This window comes from Betta splendens, chromosome 5 (genome assembly GCF_900634795.4).
Source record: "Betta splendens chromosome 5, fBetSpl5.4, whole genome shotgun sequence".
Taxonomy (NCBI): domain Eukaryota; kingdom Metazoa; phylum Chordata; class Actinopteri; order Anabantiformes; family Osphronemidae; genus Betta; species Betta splendens.
In genome coordinates, this window is record NC_040885.2 from 19133426 (window position 1) to 19155925 (window position 22500).

Here is a 22500-nt window from a genome sequence, read left to right on the forward strand (position 1 = left end):
AGGTCTGTGTGCGCAGGTCTGTGTGCAGGTCTGTGTGTGCAGGTCTGTGTGTGCAGGTCTGTGTGCAGGTCTGTGTGTGCAGGTCTGTGTGTGCAGGACTGTGTGTGCAGGTCTGTGTGCGCAGGTCTGTGTGTGCAGGTCTGTGTGTGCAGGTCTGTGTGTGCAGGTCTGTGTGCAGGTCTGTGTGCGCAGGTCTGTGTGCAGGTCTGTGTGTGCAAGTCTGTGTGTGCAGGTCTGTGTGCAGGTCTGTGTGTGCAGGTCTGTGTGCAGGTCTGTGTGTGTAGGTCTGTGTGCAGGTCTGTGTGCAGGTCTGTGTGCAGGTCTGTGTGCAGGTCTGTACAGTCCTGACAACATCATCAGAGGCTGTTACCATCAGAGCATCCGCATCTACAGCTCTGTACTGCCTCCTTCCCCGGCCCCTCACTCACTCACCCCATCAGCAGCCTCACCCCTTACCCACTTGCTCCCTTAGCATCCTTACGCCCTCCTCCCTTCACCCCCTCACCCCCTCAGCCTCCTCAGGCCCTCTCCTCCTCTCCCCCTCTCCCCCTCTCCCCCTCACCCACTCACTCCCTTAGCATCCTCAGCTCCTACACCCCTCACCCCCTCTCCCCCTCACCCCCTCACACACTCAGCCCCTCACCCTCCTCAGGTCCCCTCCCCCTCACACACTCAGCCCCTCACCCTCCTCAGGTCCCCTCCCCCTCACACACTCACCCCCTCTCCCCCTCACCCACTCACTCCCTTAGCATCCTCAGCTCCTACACCCCTCACCCCCTCTCCCCCTCACACACTCAGCCCCTCACCCTCCTCAGGCCCTCACCCCCTCTCCCCCTCTCCCCCTCACCCCCTCACCCCCTCACACACTCAGCCCCTCACCCTCCTCAGGCCCTCAGCCCCTTACCCCTCACCATCACCCTCACAGCTGCTGGCAGCTCGGCTCCTACAGTGAGGCTGTATGCAACCTTTTATTTGCACCAGTTTTATTCACAGTGTTAAAGTGTGACCTGCAGCCAGAACCTAAATCTCATTCTAACCATGAGCCTGAAACCAACTTTACAATGGCATCAAGCTCCAGTTTGCCGACACAGCTAGCCATTAGCAGCGCTCCACAGAGTCTGTAAATGGAGCTGCACGGCTCCAGCCCTGGTTCATACCTCCATCCCCTCACCTGCTCTGGTTCCTGGGGGGAATGTGTCCTGGAGCCGATCTGTGCTGCTCTGTCTGTCGCTCCCTTCAGTCTCATGAAGCCAAGCTGCAGTGATGATGATGATGATGATGATGATGATGATGATGATGAGGAACCTTCTCCATCACACTGACCTCCTGTACTTGTTGCTCCTGCCATAGTTTTGACCGGTCCCTGTGTGGAGGTCCTGTCTCATCTCCCTCCTAACGTGTCGTCTGCCAACATGCCGCAAAGGACCAGAGCTGGAACGCGTGGTTCGGTTCATTCAGGTGGTCGACGACCTCATTGTGTTTCCAGCTGAAGCCTATTAATCACTGCAGTAATTACCTGGAGAGGCTTTTACCTCTGTGCTTAGCAGAATCCAGGTGGTGACTTGTTTTGGACACTGCGCATTGACTCCTTTGGTCTTTTTCTCATGTGTCCTCGCTTTGTCTGGGTTTGCTCGTGTCGTGTGTGTGTGTGTGTGTGTGTGTGTGTGTGTGTGTGTGTGTGTGTGTGTGTGTGTGTGTGTGTGCATTTGTGTGTGTGTGTGTGTGTGTGTGTGTGTGTGTGTGTGTGTGTGTGTGTGTGTGTGTGTGTGTGTGCGTGTGTGTGTGTGCGTGCGTGCGTGCGTGTGTGTGTGTGCGTGTGTGTGTGTGTGTGTGTGTGTGTGTGTGTGTGTGTGTGTGTGCGTGCGTGCGTGCGTGCGTGTGTGTGTGTGTGTCATTCCCTCTGACAGCTGTCCTCCACTGCTCTCCTGTGTTTGTCTGTGATTATTGACGGCTTCATGCTGTGGAAACTTGCCAGCAGCAACATTACACAAACATCGACGCTTCTTTTAACAGAGGAACTATTGAAGCACTTCTGCCAGTTTAGCGGCCGTGGGTCAATTGTTCAGTTTGTTCCAGAGTCAAAGTGGAAATAGAAACAGCCTGAGGTCCAGAACCAGCGTCGCCTTCTATTCCCTCTCTGTTTGTCTGGTGTGTAACAGGCCAGTTACAGACACATGCTGCTTTTTGGGCCGAGGGTTCCGTCTTCCATCATACCTGAATGTTCAGACGCATGTTTAATGTGTGTTTTCAGATTACCTACAAGGCTCTAAGCTCGCTGGACCCCAGCGCCGATCTAACCACCCAGAGGGGACGGGTGTTCAAACTGAGGAACGAGACCCACCACCTGTTCGTCGGGCTCTACCCTGGGACCACCTACTTCTTCACCCTGAAGGCCTCCACAAACAAAGGCTTCGGACCCCCGGTCACCACTCGCATCAGCACCAAGATCGCAGGTACAGACAGAGGCGTCTTCTGGTCGCCGTGGCCTCAGTCCAGACTGTTTGAAAGGCAGAACCCAGGTGTTACTGTGGACGAGTGGCTGATCATCTGCTCCCTGTGCTCGTAGTCTGTCTGACGCCTCCGTCCGTCCCTCCGTCCGTCCAGCTCCCACACTTGTTCCCCTCCTCTCTGGCGTTTCTGCCTCATTCATCTCCTGCTACTTGCTCTGCGTTCTTTCTCACACGCCTTTCTGCTCAGCAGGTGGCACGCCTGATTACAGCAGCCTGCTATTTCTAGCTTGGATCAAACAAAAGGCTGTTTTCATCGACCTCTTGAAAGCAGATTCCAACAGAAATGCTTATTGTCCATCGCTGAAAAAGGGGAAACCCCACTAATTATGTATTTTTCATCAATTGTAAAGATCCCCTGAAGGATACATGTAGAGCTACACCGGTTCCTTGTGCTAAACAGGACACTGGTGGTGGCAGCGCTCTGCACTGACCTCATATTTCATGTAGAGCAGGAAGCTCGGTGGAGCCGGACCGCTGCCAAGGTTCCATGTCGAGCTGACAAACGGAACCCTCTTTATTTCCCCACATCAGCCGCTTCTACAATAAGTCACCGAGCGGCGAGGGGGAGGTCTGAACGTGGAATAACGACCCTTAAAGTTCCCGTTCTGGGCGTCAAGCTGTGAAACGTGATGCCGTGGGTCCAAAGAGCAGCGTTCACAGCAGCTCTGAGCCGTGGGACCCGGCGCTGACGCAGATGTGTTCAGCTCCTGGACCAATTAGTGCCGAACCAGCGCATCAGGCCCAGCTCTGTGGAATGGTGATTTCCCCAGATTCCTGGCTGTCAGAGTGTGGATCAAAGCCATCCGTCAGGTGTGTCCTCCTCCAGACACCGACCTGCGCGGCCGAAGCCGGACCCACACGCGACTTAAGTAATGTGCCATCAGCGCCTTATCAGCGCTGTTCTATCTGTCAACACCTGGAGTGGTTTTTAGCGTGACCTTTCCCGCGAGACTCCATTCCTCCATCATCCTTTCAAATCCTAAGAACATGTTGCTGAGAGAGGAAGAGAAGAAGAAAACACACGAGGCCCTTTGGCTCATAACGGAGACGGCTCCTCCAAATGTCACGCCAAGCCCAATCTTCATTATCTCATTCAGGGACCAAAGAATGAGGAGATTTAAATTAAATGATGCAGACGGATAGAGATGGATGGGGGGGGGGGCTGGGTAATAACCTAAATGCCACAGCAATCAGACAAAGGTGTTGATGTTTTACTCCGATCGGCTCCGGAGCCTCTCCTCCGGTCTGTGGAGCGTTTCAAGCCCTCAGCTCGGTGCTATGATCGTCTGCCTGTGTCTCCAACCAGCACCCATGATGCCGGAGTACGAGTCCGAGGCGCCGCTCAACGAGACCGAGACCACCATCACCATCCTGCTGAAGCCGGCCCAGTCGCGCGGCGCCCCCATCAGGTGCTCCTCAAGGGTTAAAGTCTCACACATAGAAGCCCAGTTTGTATGAACGGGACGGTGTGTGTGTTAGTCGCTCTTAGCCGCTGCGCGTTGAGGAGACAGCGATTTAGCTTCCAGCGTTTCAGCTGCATTCGGCGCCAAAAGCTCGTCGACTGTGTTTCTTCCCAGTTTTTCCCGCAGTGTTTTTTAATTAAAAGTTCACTTTGAACACGATCTCATCCGTTTAATTGGTGCAGAGGCCTTCAGGGAAACAGCGTCCTCGAGGGAGCAGGGAATCTCTGCGACTGTGGATGTGGTTCAGTGTTAGTTTGTGTAAATCCCAAAGCAAACGCCGGCGTTTATTACCCACACATCACAAACTTCTCCTGTTGAATCAGGCGTCGCTCCATTAACGAACGTCCTGGCGACGCGTTTGCTCGTCATGTGTTTGCTGCGTGTGCTCGCGTCCACTGGAGGCCGACGAGGCTCATACACACACACACACACACACACACACAAACACACACATGTCCTGCTCGCCTCTGGTTCTGGTGCAGCCCCTGAAATCCATTAGGTTGAAATGGATATTTCACCATAAAGACAGAGTGAGAACGAGGGAGAGAGAAACTCAACGTTGGTCATCAGCAATTATCTTTTATGAAAACTGCCAAACGGGAACTGGGGATAATTGGCCACAGCCCCTTCACAGAAACATACATTTCCCTAATTGCGTATAATTGTGAAGTGAATTCTTGGCGTGGAGGATGGAGGTAATTGCAGAGGGCCGCTGCGTTTGTCCTGACTGCTAAAGAAGCCCTCAGCCATTCATGAGGCCTCTCCCAACACGATGAAGCCCCCACACAGAGACCCTTTAACTGTACGCGCACGCACGTATGCATGCACGCACGCACACACACACGTGCACGCACGCACACGCACACAAAGAGACCCTTTAACTGCACCCCACACACACACACAGACCCTTTAACTGTACACGCACACACACATGCATGCACACACACACACGCACGCATGCACACACACGTGCACGCACGCACACACACACGCACACACACACAGACCCTTTAACTGTACACGCACACACACATGCATGCACACACACACGCACGCATGCACACACGCACACACACAGAGACCCTTTAACTGTACGCGCACGCACGTATGCATGCACGCACGCACACACACACACGTGCACGCACGCACACGCACACAAAGAGACCCTTTAACTGCACCCACACACACACACACAGACCCTTTAACTGTACACGCACACACACATGCATGCACACACACACACACACGTGCACACACGCACACAAAGAGACCCTTTAACTGCACCCACACACACACACACACACAGACCCTTTAACTGTACGCGCACGCATGTATGCATGCACGCACGGACACACACACACGTGCACGCACGCACACGCACACAAAGAGACCCTTTAACTGCACCCACACACACACGCACACACACACAGACCCTTTAACTGTACACGCACACACACATGCATGCACACACACACGCACGCATGCACACACGCACACACACAGAGACCCTTTAACTGTACGCGCACGCACATATGCATGCACGCATGCACACACACACACGCACGCATGCACACAGAGACCCTTTAACTGTACGTGCACGCACGCATGCATGCACACATGAACACACGCACACACACAGACACAGACCCTTTAACTGTACACACACACACACACACACACACACACACACACACACACACACACACACACACAAACACACACACGCACGCATACACGCTCACACAGAGGCCCTTTAACTGTACGGTATGGGGGTCGGCTGCTGAATCGGGGCCCTCAGACCCACTCGCTGTGTTTCAGTGAAGCTTTCCACCGGTGGCTGCCTTCAGTAAATGGAGTGATGGAGCTTTAATTCCTCAGCTCTGTGCTGAATTAGGAGCTGCTTAATGTAAAGCTGGAAGCATCAGTGTCTCACATCTGTCTGTCTCCAGCTCCTACCAGCTGGTCGTGAAGGAGGACCGCAAGTCCAAGAGCCGCCGCGCCGCCTCCCAAAGCCCAGAATGCTTTTCGGCCCCCGTCAGCTTCCGCAACGCGTCCGCGCTGGACTCGCCGTACTACGTGGCCGCGGAGCTGCCGCCGTCCAGCCTCACCGTGGTGCAGCCCTTCACCGTGGGCGACAACAAGAGCTACGGAGGCTTCTGGAACCCGCCGCTGTCGCCGGCCAAGAGCTACAGCATCTTCTACCAGGCCATGAGCCGCGCCAACGGGGTGAGTGTCAGCCGCACCTTCACACTCGCGTCCCTCTCGTTACGAGTCCCTGTGGGATCGCACTCCCAGAATCCATCTGTACGACCAGCGCCGCTCCTTCTCATAACGCATTCACAACTTGAACTTGGCTTTTGAATTTCCATAATACTCTCAACTCCTGTGAGGGTTGTTTTTAATTTTCCACTGCTGTAACCACGGTAACTCGGTTTGGCGAGTCGGGCAGGGCGAGCTGGCTGACTCCGTGATGTAATATCCTCCTCCAGAAGGCAGATTTCCCACAATGCACTCACTCACATGTAGAGTCCTCTGAACGTGTGCGTGACAGACCCCAAATCCAGAACAACAGAAGTCCTGTTTTGATTGGATCTTGCAGAATCCAATCAGAGCCAGATTTGTTTGGGTCATGAGTTCGAGCCTTAACGCAGCCACTGATGCCGGGTCTGATTTGATGAGGAAGCCGGACATTAAAACATGTATTTATTCCAGTAAACGTCTTTGTTTCAGCACAGTTTATGGAGTCATGGCTGTTTCAGCTGAGTCTGGTGTCTAATATGTTTTTAGGCAGGTTTGTAGAAATCATTGTATTAATGACGTGTAGTAAGTGAAATATATGCTTAACAAGTCAAAGAAGGATGAAAGTCCTAAACGACAGCAGCAGTGAGTAGTGGAGAAATCGACTGTTCCAGTCTCAACCTGAAGCCCCTGTTCCTCAGGGCTCGGGTCAAAGATGCACCAGCTGCACCATGTTTCAATTTCTTCCTGAAGGTTTCATGCAGAGTGAAACTCTTGACCTGATACCATTTCTGCCTGAAGGACAATAAAGCTTCTGTCATTTGAATGTGTCATATTTGCCGTCAGACGTCCGTCTGGTCAGTGACTGAGCTGCAGCCACTCGTCAACGGGACTGATTTTAAGCACTGATCGTCACAATATGAGAAATTACAGTAGGTCTTTTAATTAAAAACGATTTCAGTGAGAATATGTAGCAGTGATATTTAGTCAAACAGGGCTTTAACTTATCTGCAGCCCTCACAAAGGCCTGTAATTTGTCTAATGTCTTTGCTGTCAGTCACTCTGAGTGTAGGTGTCGGTTCTTTCTCCCGGGCGGCCGGTGTCTCATACTGGAGAAGAAGCTCCTCATTTACATTTTAGAAGACTTGGCTGCTTTGTCGTGGTTTGATCCCATGGATGAAAGTCTGTTTCTCATTCTCTGCCTGTCTTGGATAATCCTGGCGTTTTTTTCTGGTTTTAACCCCTGTGAGCTCCGCCTGTCCATCAACACCAGCCTCTCTCCTCCTCCTGCTTTCTTTTTCTGTCACTTTCTCTCTTTCACTCCTGAGAACATTTAGAAGAAATTGTTCTCTCAGTCCTCCCACTCTCCATCTCTTCACTGCTGTCGCCTCTGTCTCTTCTCTTGGATCAGAAAAAAATCCAGCTACATTTTTTTTTACTGTGGCCTCCTTGTGCTGAATCCCGTTCTTCTCCTCCTCTCTACTCCCCCACTTCTCCTCTGTCTCATCTTTATATGTGATATATGTGATCTCTGGGGCCTCCTCCTCAGTTTGATGCCTGTCTATCATTTCACCTCATTCTGCCAATTAGTCGACGCTTAGTCGACCCTCAACCTGGATGTCTCGCTCTGTGTGGTGTCATTAACACACTCACAACAGAGGCAAACACACGTACAGAGAAGCGAGTGCTGAGGGTACGAGCAGGGCTGAATCGGGAAGCGAAGGGTAAACACTACAGCACTGGAGCTGATGAACCGGGCGGACGGACAAGAGGATGATGCTTTGAAAGGCCTAGTTTCACACCGAGGAAGAGATGTAAATGATGCACAGAGCCGTGACCTCTGGTTCCAGGTTCAGATGTGTTACAAGGCGTCTTCTGGCCGCTGTCTAGAACAGTAGACGAGAAGGAGAGAAAAGATAAGGGTTGGAGAAATAAAGAAAATACACAGAAGGGAGAACAGAGATGGAGAGACGGATAAGGAGGCGGCAGAAAGACGGAAGTGAAGAGGAAAGTGACGGGAGAGAAGAGGTGGGATTGTCAGAGAGGAAAGACAAAGGGAGGCCAGAAGAAATGGGGCGAGAAATGGCATAAAACAAAAAGAAATGGTGACACACACCAAAAAACATGGCCTCCACGCTGTGAGAAATGCAGCCGGGCACCTTTCCTGACAAGTAAAAAGCCTCAGGGGTTGGCCGAGCCGCTCTGACAATCACATCACCCTCTCTCTCTCTGCCTCTTGCACAAACCCAGCAGATTGTGGAGGTTGTAGGAGCTGCAGAGGTTTCACCAACAATCAGCGTCACTCAGGACGCACTCAGCAGACTCCAAATCCCTAAATGCACTTTTTCTGTGCGTGGGCTTCCTGTGTCTGGACCTCAGGGCACGCGTGGAGGGACAGGTGCATGTTTGTTTACATGCATGTGTTAAACAGACATTATTCAACCTGAAACGTGTGCTTGTTGACGTGATGACGCTCAGCCTTTAATCACAGCATTTCACAATCTCAAAGTTTAGAATGAGCAGGAAGTCTGGGGTCCATCAGTGAGACGTAGAACAGTCACAGGTTGAATCTGTCGCCGCTGGAGCACAAAGCAAAGTTCTGTCCATCACCAACGTTTTTGAATATTCCTATTTTTGACAGGTTGGGTCATTTCTAGTGTTTTCTGGTGTTTGGCTCTCTGAGCCACCGTAGCCCACTGACCCGACCCCAAGGCCAGAAGGAGCAGGCAGCAGGAAGGTGGAGCGAGGCTCGCAGCAGCTGCAGCGCTCGTCCACGTTTAATATTCTGGTCAGGCTCCAGCAGCTTAACTACTACGCACACGGTGTCTCCAGCGCCTCCACCGTAAACAACTCCCCACCGCTCCTCTCAGCCGCTCTGGATAAAGGACGGCCAATAAATTGGCCTTACATTTATTAACTTTGCTTCCTACGACCTCCTGAGGTTTGGCCCATTAGCATGAGCCGAGAATGAGGCCGAGTATTCATTCTGTGGATGTGACTGTGAATCCAGAACAGCCCGGCCCTTAAACGCACCGTAAACAGGCACGATAGGACTGATCTCCACAAACAGGACTCACAGGAGCTCAGGGACCGGGTCTCAGGAGCCGTTCACAGGAACACGCTGCACCACGAGCGGATGAAGGACGAGAGCGCTCTGGATCTGTTTCTGCTGACGGGCGTGTGATGCTGCTCTCAGATCAGGTCATTTAGTATTTCATTAAATTTAATTAGTCTTACAGTCTTTACCACAGGTGGTGCAAATGTCATGTTAAACATCTGTGATGAGGGAAATAGATCAAATGAACCTAAACCTAAAAGAACAAAAACACTCTGAGCCTGAAAAGACAGCGAGGAAACAGTGGGATCCGATAGAAGCAGGTGTGTTTAGAGAAATCCAGCCGAGAGCCTCCGACCATCCATCACCCTCCAACATCCATCCTCCTGCTGTTTAACTTCATACTGTATGTTGGAAGCAGCGCTTCAGCTTTGTTCACCATAATCAGGAATCACACCTGCTTCACAGTTTGTTTGCTTTTAGCCGCTGCCTCAACAAATACAAACGGGCCGAACCCGCTATCCTTCATATGGTGATGATGTGCAGCTTCTGTCTCACCATGAAGCAGACAGGAGCGAAAGACGGAGCCGAATGCGTCTTCACTTCATGACAGAAGAGGAGCTGCCAGGACCTTTTCTGTAGGTGATGCTCCTAACGAGACCACGAAGCAGCGTGATGAGTAAACCTGAAACCTGATAGTGGATGTGTGATAGAGGATCCGGCTGTCCTGTATGTCTGAAGCGGCCCGTAGCTTGTTTGGTTCTGACCCGAGGTTCTGCCTGCAGCCGTCTGCTGAGGATCTGTGAACTCAGAGGTCAGAAACGGGTTTGATCCCAAACGAGCAGCAGCTTCAGGTCCACAACGCTTGGGTTCTCTGCTGCTCTGGTTCTGAAGGAGTTCCCACCAGCTCCAGTCCCATACTGGACCTGCCTCTGTTTGATCTGAACCAACCAAACGCTCTTTACCTGAGACTCCTTGATTGTTTCAACCAGTGAACTAACACAGTGTCCGTCTCTTTATTGTCTTCACAGGAAACTAAAATCAACTGTGTGCGTCTGGCCAACAAAGGTACGATCACCCTCCAGCGACACCCACACCTTATTTCAGTGTTTCCCTCTTAGTGAGCGTGTGGTTTGTGGCTTCGGACTCTTCTGCCGTGTTTTGTAGTGAGGTAAACGCACACACACTGAGCGAAGGAGGCTCAGCCTTCAGCAGGAGACCCCACCTCCCTCCCATGCTAACGTGCATGATCGCACCTCTCCTCCTCTGTCTCCCTCCTCCTGTGTGTGGGGGGGGGGTGTCATCACATCCCTTTGAGCCGCGGCCGCTTCCATTCCATCGCTCTGCTTCACTTTCTCTGTGTCCCTCGCGTTTATTTGCTGCTCATCTCCACCACGTTCACTGTGTTTAGTGGCCAACGCTCCTCAGCCTCCTATTGATTTTATGACCTCCACGCTCTCTTTTCCATTCATTTTTTATATCTTGTTCCAGCATTGATTTGACTTTTCCATGTCTTTTTTCTCGTTGTGGGCTTTTATTGCTCATTTGTGGACATCTTTGTGAGGCCATTGTTCCTTCTTGCTCTGTCCATCTCCAGGCTGCTGTGTGTGCAGGTCTACACTGTCTGTCTGCATGTGTGTGCTTGGGAAAAGACATGCTTGTAACTTTGTGGCGGTCGACCATAGTCCTAAAGAGGAAGCGTCGGTCTGAGGCAGAGTCTGATTCAGAACCAGGGTTTGGCCTCTGTAACCAGGCTCTGAGCTCTAGAAGGCTGTGTCTGGATGAGTGGGACCATGATACCAAGTCAAATTGATCGTAAAGCAAATGTAGATGTCCAAATAAGTCACCGTTACCTGGACTCCGTCTCTTTGAATCCGAGGCCACAATGTGTCTTTGTTCCGCTTTTACCGCCCACAAAGTTAATTCATTTTTTTTTTTTCAGCCATGACTTCATTTCTTTTCTCTCATTCCCTCCTCTCTTGACTTTTGATTAACCCGTGGAACCAGGTTGAGACATTGAGCAGATCCAGATGTTAAAGCCCAGCACCACATCTGCATTAGCTTCCTGCTACATCACCGGCCACCTCCTCCCAGTTCATATCCTGAGTGCTAGTTGTCCTATTGATCTCAATGTTCCAGTTCTATCTCTCACCACTGCAATTTCTCTCCTCCAAGGCAGATCTAAAGCGTGTTGAAATGGATAAAGAGCATTATACGTCTTTTTTTCTTAGACTTTTTTCTTCTTCCTTTTCCTTTTTGTTGTGCTTTCTTTTTCTCTTCCTCTCCTTTCTCATGCTTTCCGGCGGCGACATGTGGCCCTTGGCCTTAGTGGTAATAGGTAGGGGACAAATAACCACGCCGTACATTCTAGTCATCCCAAGCGAAGGTGATTACTGCTTTATAGGCAGAAGATTTTCCTCCCTATGTTATATTTTCCATCACAGCACAACCATGAACACGACCCCTGTTTCATTTCAGTTGTCCTGCCTTCAGCCCTCCTGCTTTTACTGCCTCCTCTTTTGACCTAAACATTTTTTGTCTTTCCTTCTCATCATCATCTTACTGCATTTGTTTGCATGTCTGCTCCGCTTGGAGTGTCGCTGGCTGCATTTGAACTTGGTCTCTCTTTGTCTTGCATGCGCACACACACACACACACACACACGCACACACACACACACACACACACACACACACACACACACACACACACACACACACACACACACACACACACACACACACACACACACACACACACACATAAATGAAAGGCCGTGATCTCATCTTCTCAGTCTTGAGAGCAGGACAGACTCCTTGATAACAGTGCAGCTAGAAATTTTAGTTATATTTGACAGAACTCACGTTTCAGTTATTATTTGTTTTTCAGATTTGCACAAGTCCAAACCTGGAAACAACAATGGGACCATTAATATGAATTAGCCTTTAGCTTAAAAAAAATCAAATCTCAATCCGTTTAGTTTGTTTGTTTTTGGACATTTTCATTCATTTAATTTATTGGTAATTTCTTTCATATAATCTTGATATTATTTGCTAAGATATAAAACCAGGCTCATGCTAATCCTTTTGGAGTCGTGTTTATTTATGCAGAGACGTGGCAGCACAATCTGCAGAATCTGGGAAAGCAAAGCAACAAAGTGTGAGACAACAGGGACTCAGTCGACCATCGCAGCCACGTTAACACACACGGATTAGATTCACTAGTAACAATCAGTGGCTTTAGGGTCTGCAGGCGTTGTTTATGTCAACAACCTTTAACCAGAGCTGAGTCTGAGGCTCCTCCTGCTGTGAATGATCCAAAGAGGAGAATGTACAGTTCTCACAGAGGTCAGAGTGGGACGTAGCGTTTCCAGTGTCACCTAGAGAATGTGCTGCGTTGGTCGACGTGTCTGACTCATCCTGACTCGTTACGCGCATGGACATGGACGTGAGAGCAGCACAGGCCTGCTCTTATATCACGCTCCCTCTGTGCAGCTCTGGACAGGTGGCAGACGTCCCACTCGCTTCATCTGTCCTGCTTCAGCTTAGGAGATGCACATTTCAGCGCTTACGCAGCCGAGGCAAATGAGTCAGTTTGACACTGAGTTTGCGCTGCATCGTAAATGTTCTCATTCCTTTCCTCAGAACACAAATCTGATCTAGGATCAGTTGATCAGAAAAAGCCAAACTTAATGTTACGGAAAGCGTCTGTGTGTGCAGACACAGACGCAGACACGGACACAGACGCAGACACGGACACAGACGCAGACACGGACACAGACGCAGACACGGACACGGACACAGACACAGACGCAGACACAGACGCAGACACAGACGCAGACACAGACGCAGACACGGACACAGACGCAGACGCAGACACGGACGCAGACACAGACGCAGACGCAGACACGGACGCAAACACAGACACAGACGCAGACACAGACGCAGACGCAGACACGGACGCAAACACAGACACAGACGCAGACACGGACGCAGGCGCAGACACAGACACAGGCGCAGACGCAGGCGCAGACACAGACACAGACGCAGGCACAGACGCAGGCGCAGGCGCAGAGGCAGGCACAGACGCAGACACGGACGCAGACACAGACGCAGACACAGACGCAGGCGCAGACAAACCCGAGGTTCAAACCCGGCTCGGCCTGAATGCGAACCAAGCAGCTCGTCATCTGTGCTGGTTCCGAGCGCTGTGATGCAGGCGGAGCATCAAACCCTCATCTTCACATCCTGGTCTCAGGTCACCTTCAACTCCCAACACTCCCGTCCTAAGGTGGAATCTAATTAGATCAGTGCTGATGCAACATGTGTCCGGCTGCAGCTGGCGTGTGTGGGCTTTAAATGCACAGAGTGGAGGCATTGTATGCGACTGCTGCCTGTCATTGCCCTGCGCTGCCTCACACAGAAGCCTGAGCAAACACAGGCTCCCAGTTCCAGTTCGCGCTGCCTTGTCTGCAGCCTAGTGACTCACTTTACTGTTTGCATTTGCAGCAGATTGAGTCAGAATGTTAAAGGAAAAGGAAAAGCGAAAACTCCTCAGGGTTGTTTGCAGGTGAACATCTAGTGATACTGTGACATTTTAAGGGCACAATAGAAGTTAGCGATGGACGAACTGCTGCTTAAGCTGCACACAGAGCAAACGGCTTCGACTGTGACGGCGGCTGAGAAACTGGGAGACAGACAAAGAGAAATGGAGCGTACTCCAGATAGAAAGAAACAAACCCGAGGGAGAAGACGATCAAAACAGGAGCGAGACAGACGGCGCCTGAACCTGACTTGAAGGAAGTCAGAGGAAAGACAAGTAGAGATCCAGCAAAAGAGAGGCAGCCTCCAGCTCCAGGATGTGCGCTGTGACACCGCGTTTGCAGACAGGTGATGCGCGTCTCATAAGGGCTGAGTTTCAAGCTTCAGTCTGCTCCACGCGTCCCCGTGACCCTGACGGAGGGTGAAAAGGCTCAAAGGCTCGGCTCATTCGGACCAGAGGGGCTTCAGATCGAACGTCATGCGTTTGTTTGATGGACAACATGAGTCTGGGGACCCGCCTCCCGCCTGATTGACAGCTGGGACCCCCACCAGGCCTGAGGGGTTGACTTTGGCCTGTTTAGTCTCAACCTGCACCTCATCTCTACTAGAGTTTTATTGCGGTTTGTGCAGAGTTGCCGTCTTAAAGCAGCAGTCGACTGATTTCCGCCTTGTTGCAGCTGGTTCTCCTCCTCAGCAGCTCCTGCCGTCCTGGATGTCAGACTGCAGCAGATGTGTCCTGCCTCCAGCGTCACTGGGCCTTTGGCTCTGCTGCCTTGTCAAAAACAAATTCCCTTCGAGCAGGAATCAAACGGTCGTGTACGCCGGTAATTGATTCGGTCATCACAACATGTTGGCTGCATTTTGGGATTGTTTTTCTAGGAGAGGTACAGCAGGGATATAGAGGCTGTCATGTAGCTGTCACCAGATCCTGGCTGGACGGATGAATGATGCATAAATAATACGCACGCATGCACGCACACGCGCGCGCACACGCACACACACACACACACACACACACACACACACACACACACACACACACACACACACACACACACACACACACACACACACACACACACACACACACACAGAGTGATGGGTGAGAGTCATCTGTAAAAATGATTTTGTTTGTTTCTTTCCTCCAGATGTTTAGCTTCTCTGATAAGAAGCTATTGTACATATTGTATTATATACATATAATACACACTTTTAGTGTTAGCACCCCCCAAAGTCCTCACACACTAGATGATACAACATTTATGTCGGTTTAGTTCTTAAAGCTCTGAAGCACTTAGTGAACGATGTCCTGCTGACCTTAACGTTAATGGAAACTAGTGTGAGTTTGTGTTGGGGAGTAATTTGTTATTTACTGATATGGAGCCTAAGATATGTTAATGTGTTAATCCATCATTATCAGCCCCCCACACACATGCACACACACACACACACACACACACACACACTCCGATTAGTAATCCTGTTAAACACACTCAGCCAACGCTAATCCACAGCTGCCGCCGTGGAGCCAAAGCTTCACATCAACCTTAATCTAAGACCCACACACACAGGATGTACAGAGGTTCATTCCCTCTATAGGCTCTACTGTACAGACGACTCTTAGCTACACACAGTCGGACACAGCACATGAAGATCAAACACGTGAACCGATGACAACAAAGACACAAACGCACAGAAGCTGCTCCCACTCATCAGCTCTGGAACCTGGGACGCGTTCAATGCGCCAGGCGCTGCGTCGGCAGCTGGGAGAATCAATCTTCTCTCCGTTTGGATGAGATTATATTTTTAATATCTATGGTTTTACCCATAATTCCTTCCTGATAATTTTATCGTGCTCTGAGATTTGTTTAAACAAGGAGGCTTCACCACCATCACCAGCTCGTTATAACAGCGAACACTGAGGAAGGTTCTTCATTATTATTATTTAGACGTTCTTCTAGTCATAATCATGTACGTTTCTGTTTCTTTAGACAAAACAATATTCTGTTCCATGGATGAACCTAAATCGTGCTTTGGCTTCAAATTTGCATTTGGAAGGTTGGAAATCAGAAGTAAATGTTTTGTGCGTGGGACCTTGTATATAAATATAAAGCTCAGATATGAGGCTTCATCTCCTCCAGCTATAATTTTTAGGGTCGACAGGCGCCAAGGAAATGAAAGCCGGACCACCTGCTGGTGAACTGATGGTACTGTCAGACCACCTGTCGGCTGACAACAAGAAACAAAGATATTTGCACGGGGTGTCAATCAATCCCACCTTATTGTTTATTACACATGGAACATAATGGAGACTGTTGTTAAACCGGGTCAGAACCCTCAGTCGTGGCGTGTGCACAGTGAATGAACAACGGGTCAGCTGATGCACGCGGGGGGAGATGGAGGTTTCACACGCGTGTGGGGACTTCCAGGAACCGTGTCTGAAGCCGTTCACGCTCATCAGAGAGAAGCTGGTTTCCTCAGCCTCAATGGGACAAAATGCCCAGACATGTATTATTCTGAACGTTAGAGGACGCTGCAGAGGAGCTCGCTGAACGGAGCTTGGACTTCATATTTCACCTTCAGGCTCCTTCTCCCTGTATTGATTCTGATTCTTTGCTAATAACAGGATGTCCAGTACATTGTGCCTGGTGCCATCGCTCCTGTTCGTGAGCATCGACTCCAGGCAGAGCTGCTTTTACTGCGTGAACAGTCGGACACGTCGTCCCTCGTGTTCAGGTCTTTGTCTCCACTGATCCCAGGCCATCGGTCCTCTCAGAGCAGTCTTTATCAGTTCTGCTGCAGTCTGTGGGAGTGGTGTGATCGTCATTGGAGGCTTCAGCCGTTCGCTTAGGGTTTTCTTGTGTTGTTTTTGCCAACGGGGCGAAGCAGAGCGTCTGTGAATCCGGCGTCTTTGTCTGAGGTTAGAACCAGAGGCTGCAGTCGTTCTCTCCAGCTTCTCCTCTTTCATTTGTCTTTACAGTTATTGGATGTCATTTTGCCTTTGATGCCTTTGATCTCCAGCGTCTGTCTTCTCTTTCTCACTCTTTGAAAAGGGTTCCTCTCCTCTATCTGCCCCTTGTCTCACTGCCTGTGTTTTCTAAAGCATATTTATTTGCTTCATTCGATGCGACGTGTTTATTTCTAGCGTCGCTACCTTCTCTGGTTCTTTCTCTTTCTTGCTCTGGGTTTAAAGACCTTGGCTGCTTTCATGCATCCTCCCACAGAGGGCAGCGCTTTTATTAATACTTTGGTTAGTCTGATTTTCAGTCCAATAAAATCTTTGAGAGCTGCTTTGACCTGGAGCTGGTGAACATGATGTTGCCGTAAATATCCAAGGAATAGGTCAAGATGTGTTTAGGTCCCTTAATACTTCTGTCTCCTCCTGAAAGCCTTCATGTTCACATCCAGGTGAACGCAGGCCAAAGTGAAAACGAATCCAGAAACAACCTGTAAATTCGTGGGAAACAGGCGGAGAACAGACGGACCTGCTCCACGTCCTCAACCTGACGTCTGGAGCCTAATTACAGCCTTTGCACTTTGAATCTCGCCTTCTTTGCATCCCAGTTGTATCTTATTAGAAAGCTAATAGAGTTGGGACAGAGATGTTTGCAGTGCAGCACATGCTGCAGGAGCATTTTAATGTTGGTAGTATGTGAAATGAAACAACAACAGCTTTCGTTCCTTTTTTCATATTAAAACACAGATCTGCTTCCAGAGTTGTAACAGAAATGATTTAGATTCAACAATAGTTTAGTTAAATTAGGAGCTTAGTATCTGAGGGACATGTTTATTAAAATGTATCATTATAGTTTAAAGCATTTGCAGCCACAGTATGAAACATTTTGCACATGCAAACTTAAAACATCCCTAAAAGTTCACGAGAGACGCCACACGACATGTGCAGCCGGCCGCGACTCCTCCTCCACTGTCCCGGATCAGACGCACTCACAATGACTCCACTCTGCATCGGCTCCTTTGACCACGCGAACGAACCCTCAGCCCCAGAGCATCACAGCGCCACCACCGCCACAGGAGAGCTGCTCCTCAACCTCAAACTCAACCTGCTCAATTTGGTTGGAAGTGAAGCCTCCGTTTCGCTGAAGCAGGTTGATTGTTCTGTGAACTGTGAACTGAAGCTCGTTCTTTCAGAGTGGACTGGTTCTGAGTGCATCTGGACCCTGTCTGATCATGTGTTTGCCGTGTGTCCAGTCGTAACCTGGAGCAGGAGCTGCATGTCTCTGGAACGTCCACGTTGTTTTTTACATTCAAGTCTGCAGTTCTTACTAATATGTGTTTAACGTCCATATGTCACATGATCCATAGAACCAAAGTCTGGCTCTGCTCCCGTCCCCTCTGCATGATGTTGGTGTTGTGCTTCACTCTATATGGATGAAGTGATTAGAGTATCTTCACCTTGGGATCAACTCTATGTGAACGTCTGTGTGTTGATGAACATGTGTGTTGATGGACGTGTGTGTGTGTTGATGGACATCTGTGTGTGTTGATGGACGTGTGTGTGTGTTGATGAGCGTGTGTTTGTTGATGGACATCTGTGTGTGTTGATGGACGTGTGTGTGTGTGGTGATCTCAGACGTGTGTGGTGATCTCAGACGTGTGTGTGTGTGTGTGTGTGTGGTGATCTCAGACGTGTGTGTGTGGTGATCTCAGACGTGTGTGTGTGTGGTGATCTCAGACGTGTGTGTGTGTGGTGATCTCAGAAGTGTGTGTGTGTGTGTTGATGGACGTGTGCATGTGTGTTGATGGACATCTGTGTGTGTTGATGGACGTGTGTGTGTGTTGATGGACATCTGTGTGTGTTGATGGACGTGTGTGTGTGTTGATGAGCGTGTGTTTGTTGATGGACATCTGTGTGTGTTGATGGACGTGTGTGTGTGTGGTGATCTCAGACGTGTGTGGTGATCTCAGACGTGTGTGTGTGTGTGTGTGTGTGGTGATCTCAGACGTGTGTGTGTGGTGATCTCAGACGTGTGTGTGTGTGGTGATCTCAGACGTGTGTGTGTGTGGTGATCTCAGACGTGTGTGTGTGTGTGTTGATGGACGTGTGCATGTGTGTTGATGGACATCTGTGTGTGTTGATGGACGTGTGTGTGTGTTGATGGACGTGTGTGTGTGTGGTGATCTCAGACGTGTGTGTGTCTCCTAACGAACGCCTGCTCGTACATTCACCTGACTGTTTGTGCGCCTTTTCCTGCCGATGTGACTATGTGCATACCTGTTTGTGTGCATGTGTGTGTGTGCGTGCATGCGTGCGCGTCCAGGTGCGTCCACGCAGGACTCGGACGCCATGGAGCCGGAGAAGCAGGTGGACGGCACCGTGAAGATGGCCGGCGTGATCGCAGGGATCCTCATGTTCATCATCATCCTGCTGGGCCTGGTCCTCACCTTCAAACGCAGGTGAGCAGCGTCGCTGAGGCGTCCGGCCGCGCAGGCAGACACGTCACTGCCGACAGGCAGCACAGGAAGGGATTTCACAAAAAATGATCAGTTTAAAATGTTTTTCCTTCATTTTTCATTCATTTTCAGTGTCAGTCAAAAAGAAAATGCAAGTCAGAGCTTAGCGTTGATCAAACAGAGCAGGTTGCACAGTGTTTGTTACAACCGCGAGGCCAAAACGTTGATTTATTCCTCAGGGCAGCAAGATCAGAATTATGTATTAAATCTGGTGCTGCACTGAATAAAGCCTTGGAGGCAAAATAAACAAGAAGCGCGCAGATTTGGGGTAAATCAGCTCTTTTACGCTGGGAGACTTGGTTCACATGCACACTGTTTGCCACAGTCACCTGCCTCCTGCCTTCACTCTCTCTAACTCTCTGCATCTCTCCATCCGTCCATCCTCGTTTCTCTATTCCCCATTTCCATTCTCACATACTGTGGACTTTGCTTTACTGAGATTAGTTTTTTTACCCTTAGATTTTTTTCTGTTTTTATGGTTTGTCATTTTTCACTTCAGGCTAAAATCTTAAACCTGCATAAACTCACTTAAATCTGCACTTTGTGTTGCTCCAGCTCACAAACCATTAATACCAGTAAGATTTAAAACAAAATCAAAGCACACATGTTCACTGACACACTAGGAAAGTTTAGCAAAGTGTTACTGAACACATCTTCTCGTGAGCAGCACTGGAGCCACAGGGAGGAGACGAAGGAAGCGTGAGGAGGACTCTGTCTGTTTCCCGAGGCTTTCATCCTTTTACACAAGCAAACATCAGAATGAACACAGAAGCATCAGGCTGTTCTCAGAAATAAACAAATATCAGGTTGCTTGTGTCCCGTCACAAACAGTTTTGTAACGAGCTAAAGGCTGAACCGTCACAGTGAGGATGAAGCCACCAGTAATTTATCAGACTCTGCTGCTGGGACCCAGTACTCTGACCCAGTCAGTCTGCTACCTTTGCTGCTCTGACCTTTAAAAGCTCTTGTTATGTGGTTCACAGTGTTTAATAGTTAATGATCAATTATTATATTTAAAAAGAGTGAATCTGAACATGGTGTGTTTGTGCAACGCTGCACAGGCAGAACAGCAGCGTAATGGAGCATTGCCCTCAAACACACCACGCGCATCTGAAGCCAAAGCTAATGTTGAATGAAGCACGTAGTCAAACTCATGCAGAAGCAAACACACAGCACTGTGGGTAAAAGAAGCTGGAGAGCGAGCGAGCGCACACAGGAAATAATGAGCGCATCCCAAAAACCAAGAGGATAAAAGTGTCAGAGGAAGAACACGTGGAACACGTGGACAAGAAGCTCAAGAAGATGAGGAACGGCAGGAAGAAAATGTGTGAGGGAAATAATTACAAATATAATAGATCTGGCTAATATGGAGGTCAAGTAGAAATGCTAATGAGATGCTAACCAGAATACCAGCGCGTATTATGCATAAAAAGGCCATTTAGAGGTCAGACATCACTGCTGTGGGTGCAGAGAGGCTGGAAAGAGAAATGCTGCTCAGATGTCAGTCCTCTTCAGTGGGGTCAAAGGTCGCATGGAGTTCAAATGGAGAGAAGATGAAAGTTTGAAGACAAAGAAAAGCCAAAAAGCCAGAACGGTGGGATCGTCGTGGTTGATTGCGATCACAGTAAGACTGAATAAGAAATAAAGGAAGAGGACGAGGACGGAAGCTAAAAAGAGAGGTGGACACTGAGACTCAGACCGTTTTCTGCCGTCATCCATATTTTATTCCTCCTGGCGGCGGCAGAAAGACTGTTCTTTAAATCCAAAGTGTTTTATCAGACTCCCAACGCACATCAATTATTCTGTGACCAAACGTTTGTCGTGCAGACGGCGTCTTCGACTGTCCAATTAATCTTTCTCAGCGGCCTTACACATGTTACACATGCTCCAAATGGACTTTGTCCAGAGCCTGAACAGGAACGAGGGTGAAGTCCTAATGGGAACTCCATGTTCCTGCCGCAGACGGCCCCGCGGGCTCACAACCCGCGTCGGGACAGGGATGAGGGCGGAGCACGAACAAGGCCTGGAGCACAGCTTCACAATGGACTGTTCTGTGAGGAAGAAGCAGGAAACTGCTTGGTGCTGGTGACGTCTGAGATGCAAAGAACAACAGCAGCGCCTTTTCAAGTTCTGCCCCTTCAGAAGCGTCTGCGATTTTAACCTTTAACAGTTGGATTTTTCATCTTAGATTAACAAATAAAATAAAAAAAATACGGAATTAAAACATGCGGATAAAGACAAAAACTACCATAAAATCACTCCTACACAATTAACACAAATCGCAATACAACCTTGTGGTGCAGTTGCGATGTTTGTGCTGAAATATTATTCCACAGTTTATTCCATATTATTATTATATATTATTATTATTATTATTATGCGTGTGTGTGTGTGTGTGTGTGTGTGTGTGTGTGTGTGTGTGTGTGTGTGTGTGTGTGTGTGTGTGTGTGTGTGTGTGAGGTAAGCATCGGACTGTGTGTTTGCCCTAATCTACGTTCTGTGTTGGTGTTTATCTCTGTGCCAAACAGTGATTGCTTTGTTCGTCTGTGTGACAGGATGTAAAGTATGAGTGTCATCAGTGTCAGTGCCAGTGTGTGTGTGTGTGTGTGTGTGTGTGTGTGTGTGTGTGTGTGTGTGTGTGTGTGTGCAGTTGATGCCAGCAGCCACGGATTGTTACACACATGGGATAACTGCGGGTCCAGATGGGTCTGTGGACAGATCCTGCAGACACAGACACGTTGCTCTCGGCCAAACACAGACCAAAATATTCCTCCTAGAACTTCTCAGAACTGCCTGCTCCTAAAAGTTACACTTGATGTGAATCAAATCATCATTATTTACATAAATTTAGTTGACAGCGGGACCCATGTTCCTCCATGTTGCTACTTCCATTGTAGTTGGTTTGTGTGTGATTGGCTCCAACCCTCTCCGACCTCCCACCAAATGATGCCTTCACTGCCCTCAGACGTTCCATCCCAGCTTCCTGTCACTTCCTGCTAAATGTTTACTAGAAACTGAAGCATTGCTTTATTCATTCACTGTTTGTGAGGATCAAGTGTTGCAATTGCAAGTTTGTGTCTCTGTCTGAATGGGCAGAAAAACCTGGATGTGGGACTTGACTGTGCAGCACACAGCGATAGACAGGGCTTTAACTGAGCATCCACCACGTTCCTCCGTTCACGCCGGCTGAATTCATTCCCTGGCTGCTCTGAACTGTTCTA

At 49.4% G+C, this 22500-nt stretch overlaps 1 protein-coding gene across 1 annotated transcript in view; it reads left to right on the forward strand.

Moving 5' to 3' along the window:
* ptprt (protein tyrosine phosphatase receptor type T) overlaps positions 1-22500 on the forward strand; it is a 115164-nt gene that overhangs the window by 40721 nt on the left and 51943 nt on the right. The window contains exons 8-13 of the mRNA XM_055509119.1: positions 2252-2453; positions 3817-3919; positions 5923-6199; positions 10298-10334; positions 11596-11652; positions 19087-19222. Of these exons, the coding sequence (XP_055365094.1) occupies positions 2252-2453; positions 3817-3919; positions 5923-6199; positions 10298-10334; positions 11596-11652; positions 19087-19222 (812 nt within the window). The remainder of the gene's footprint in view (positions 1-2251; positions 2454-3816; positions 3920-5922; positions 6200-10297; positions 10335-11595; positions 11653-19086; positions 19223-22500) is intronic.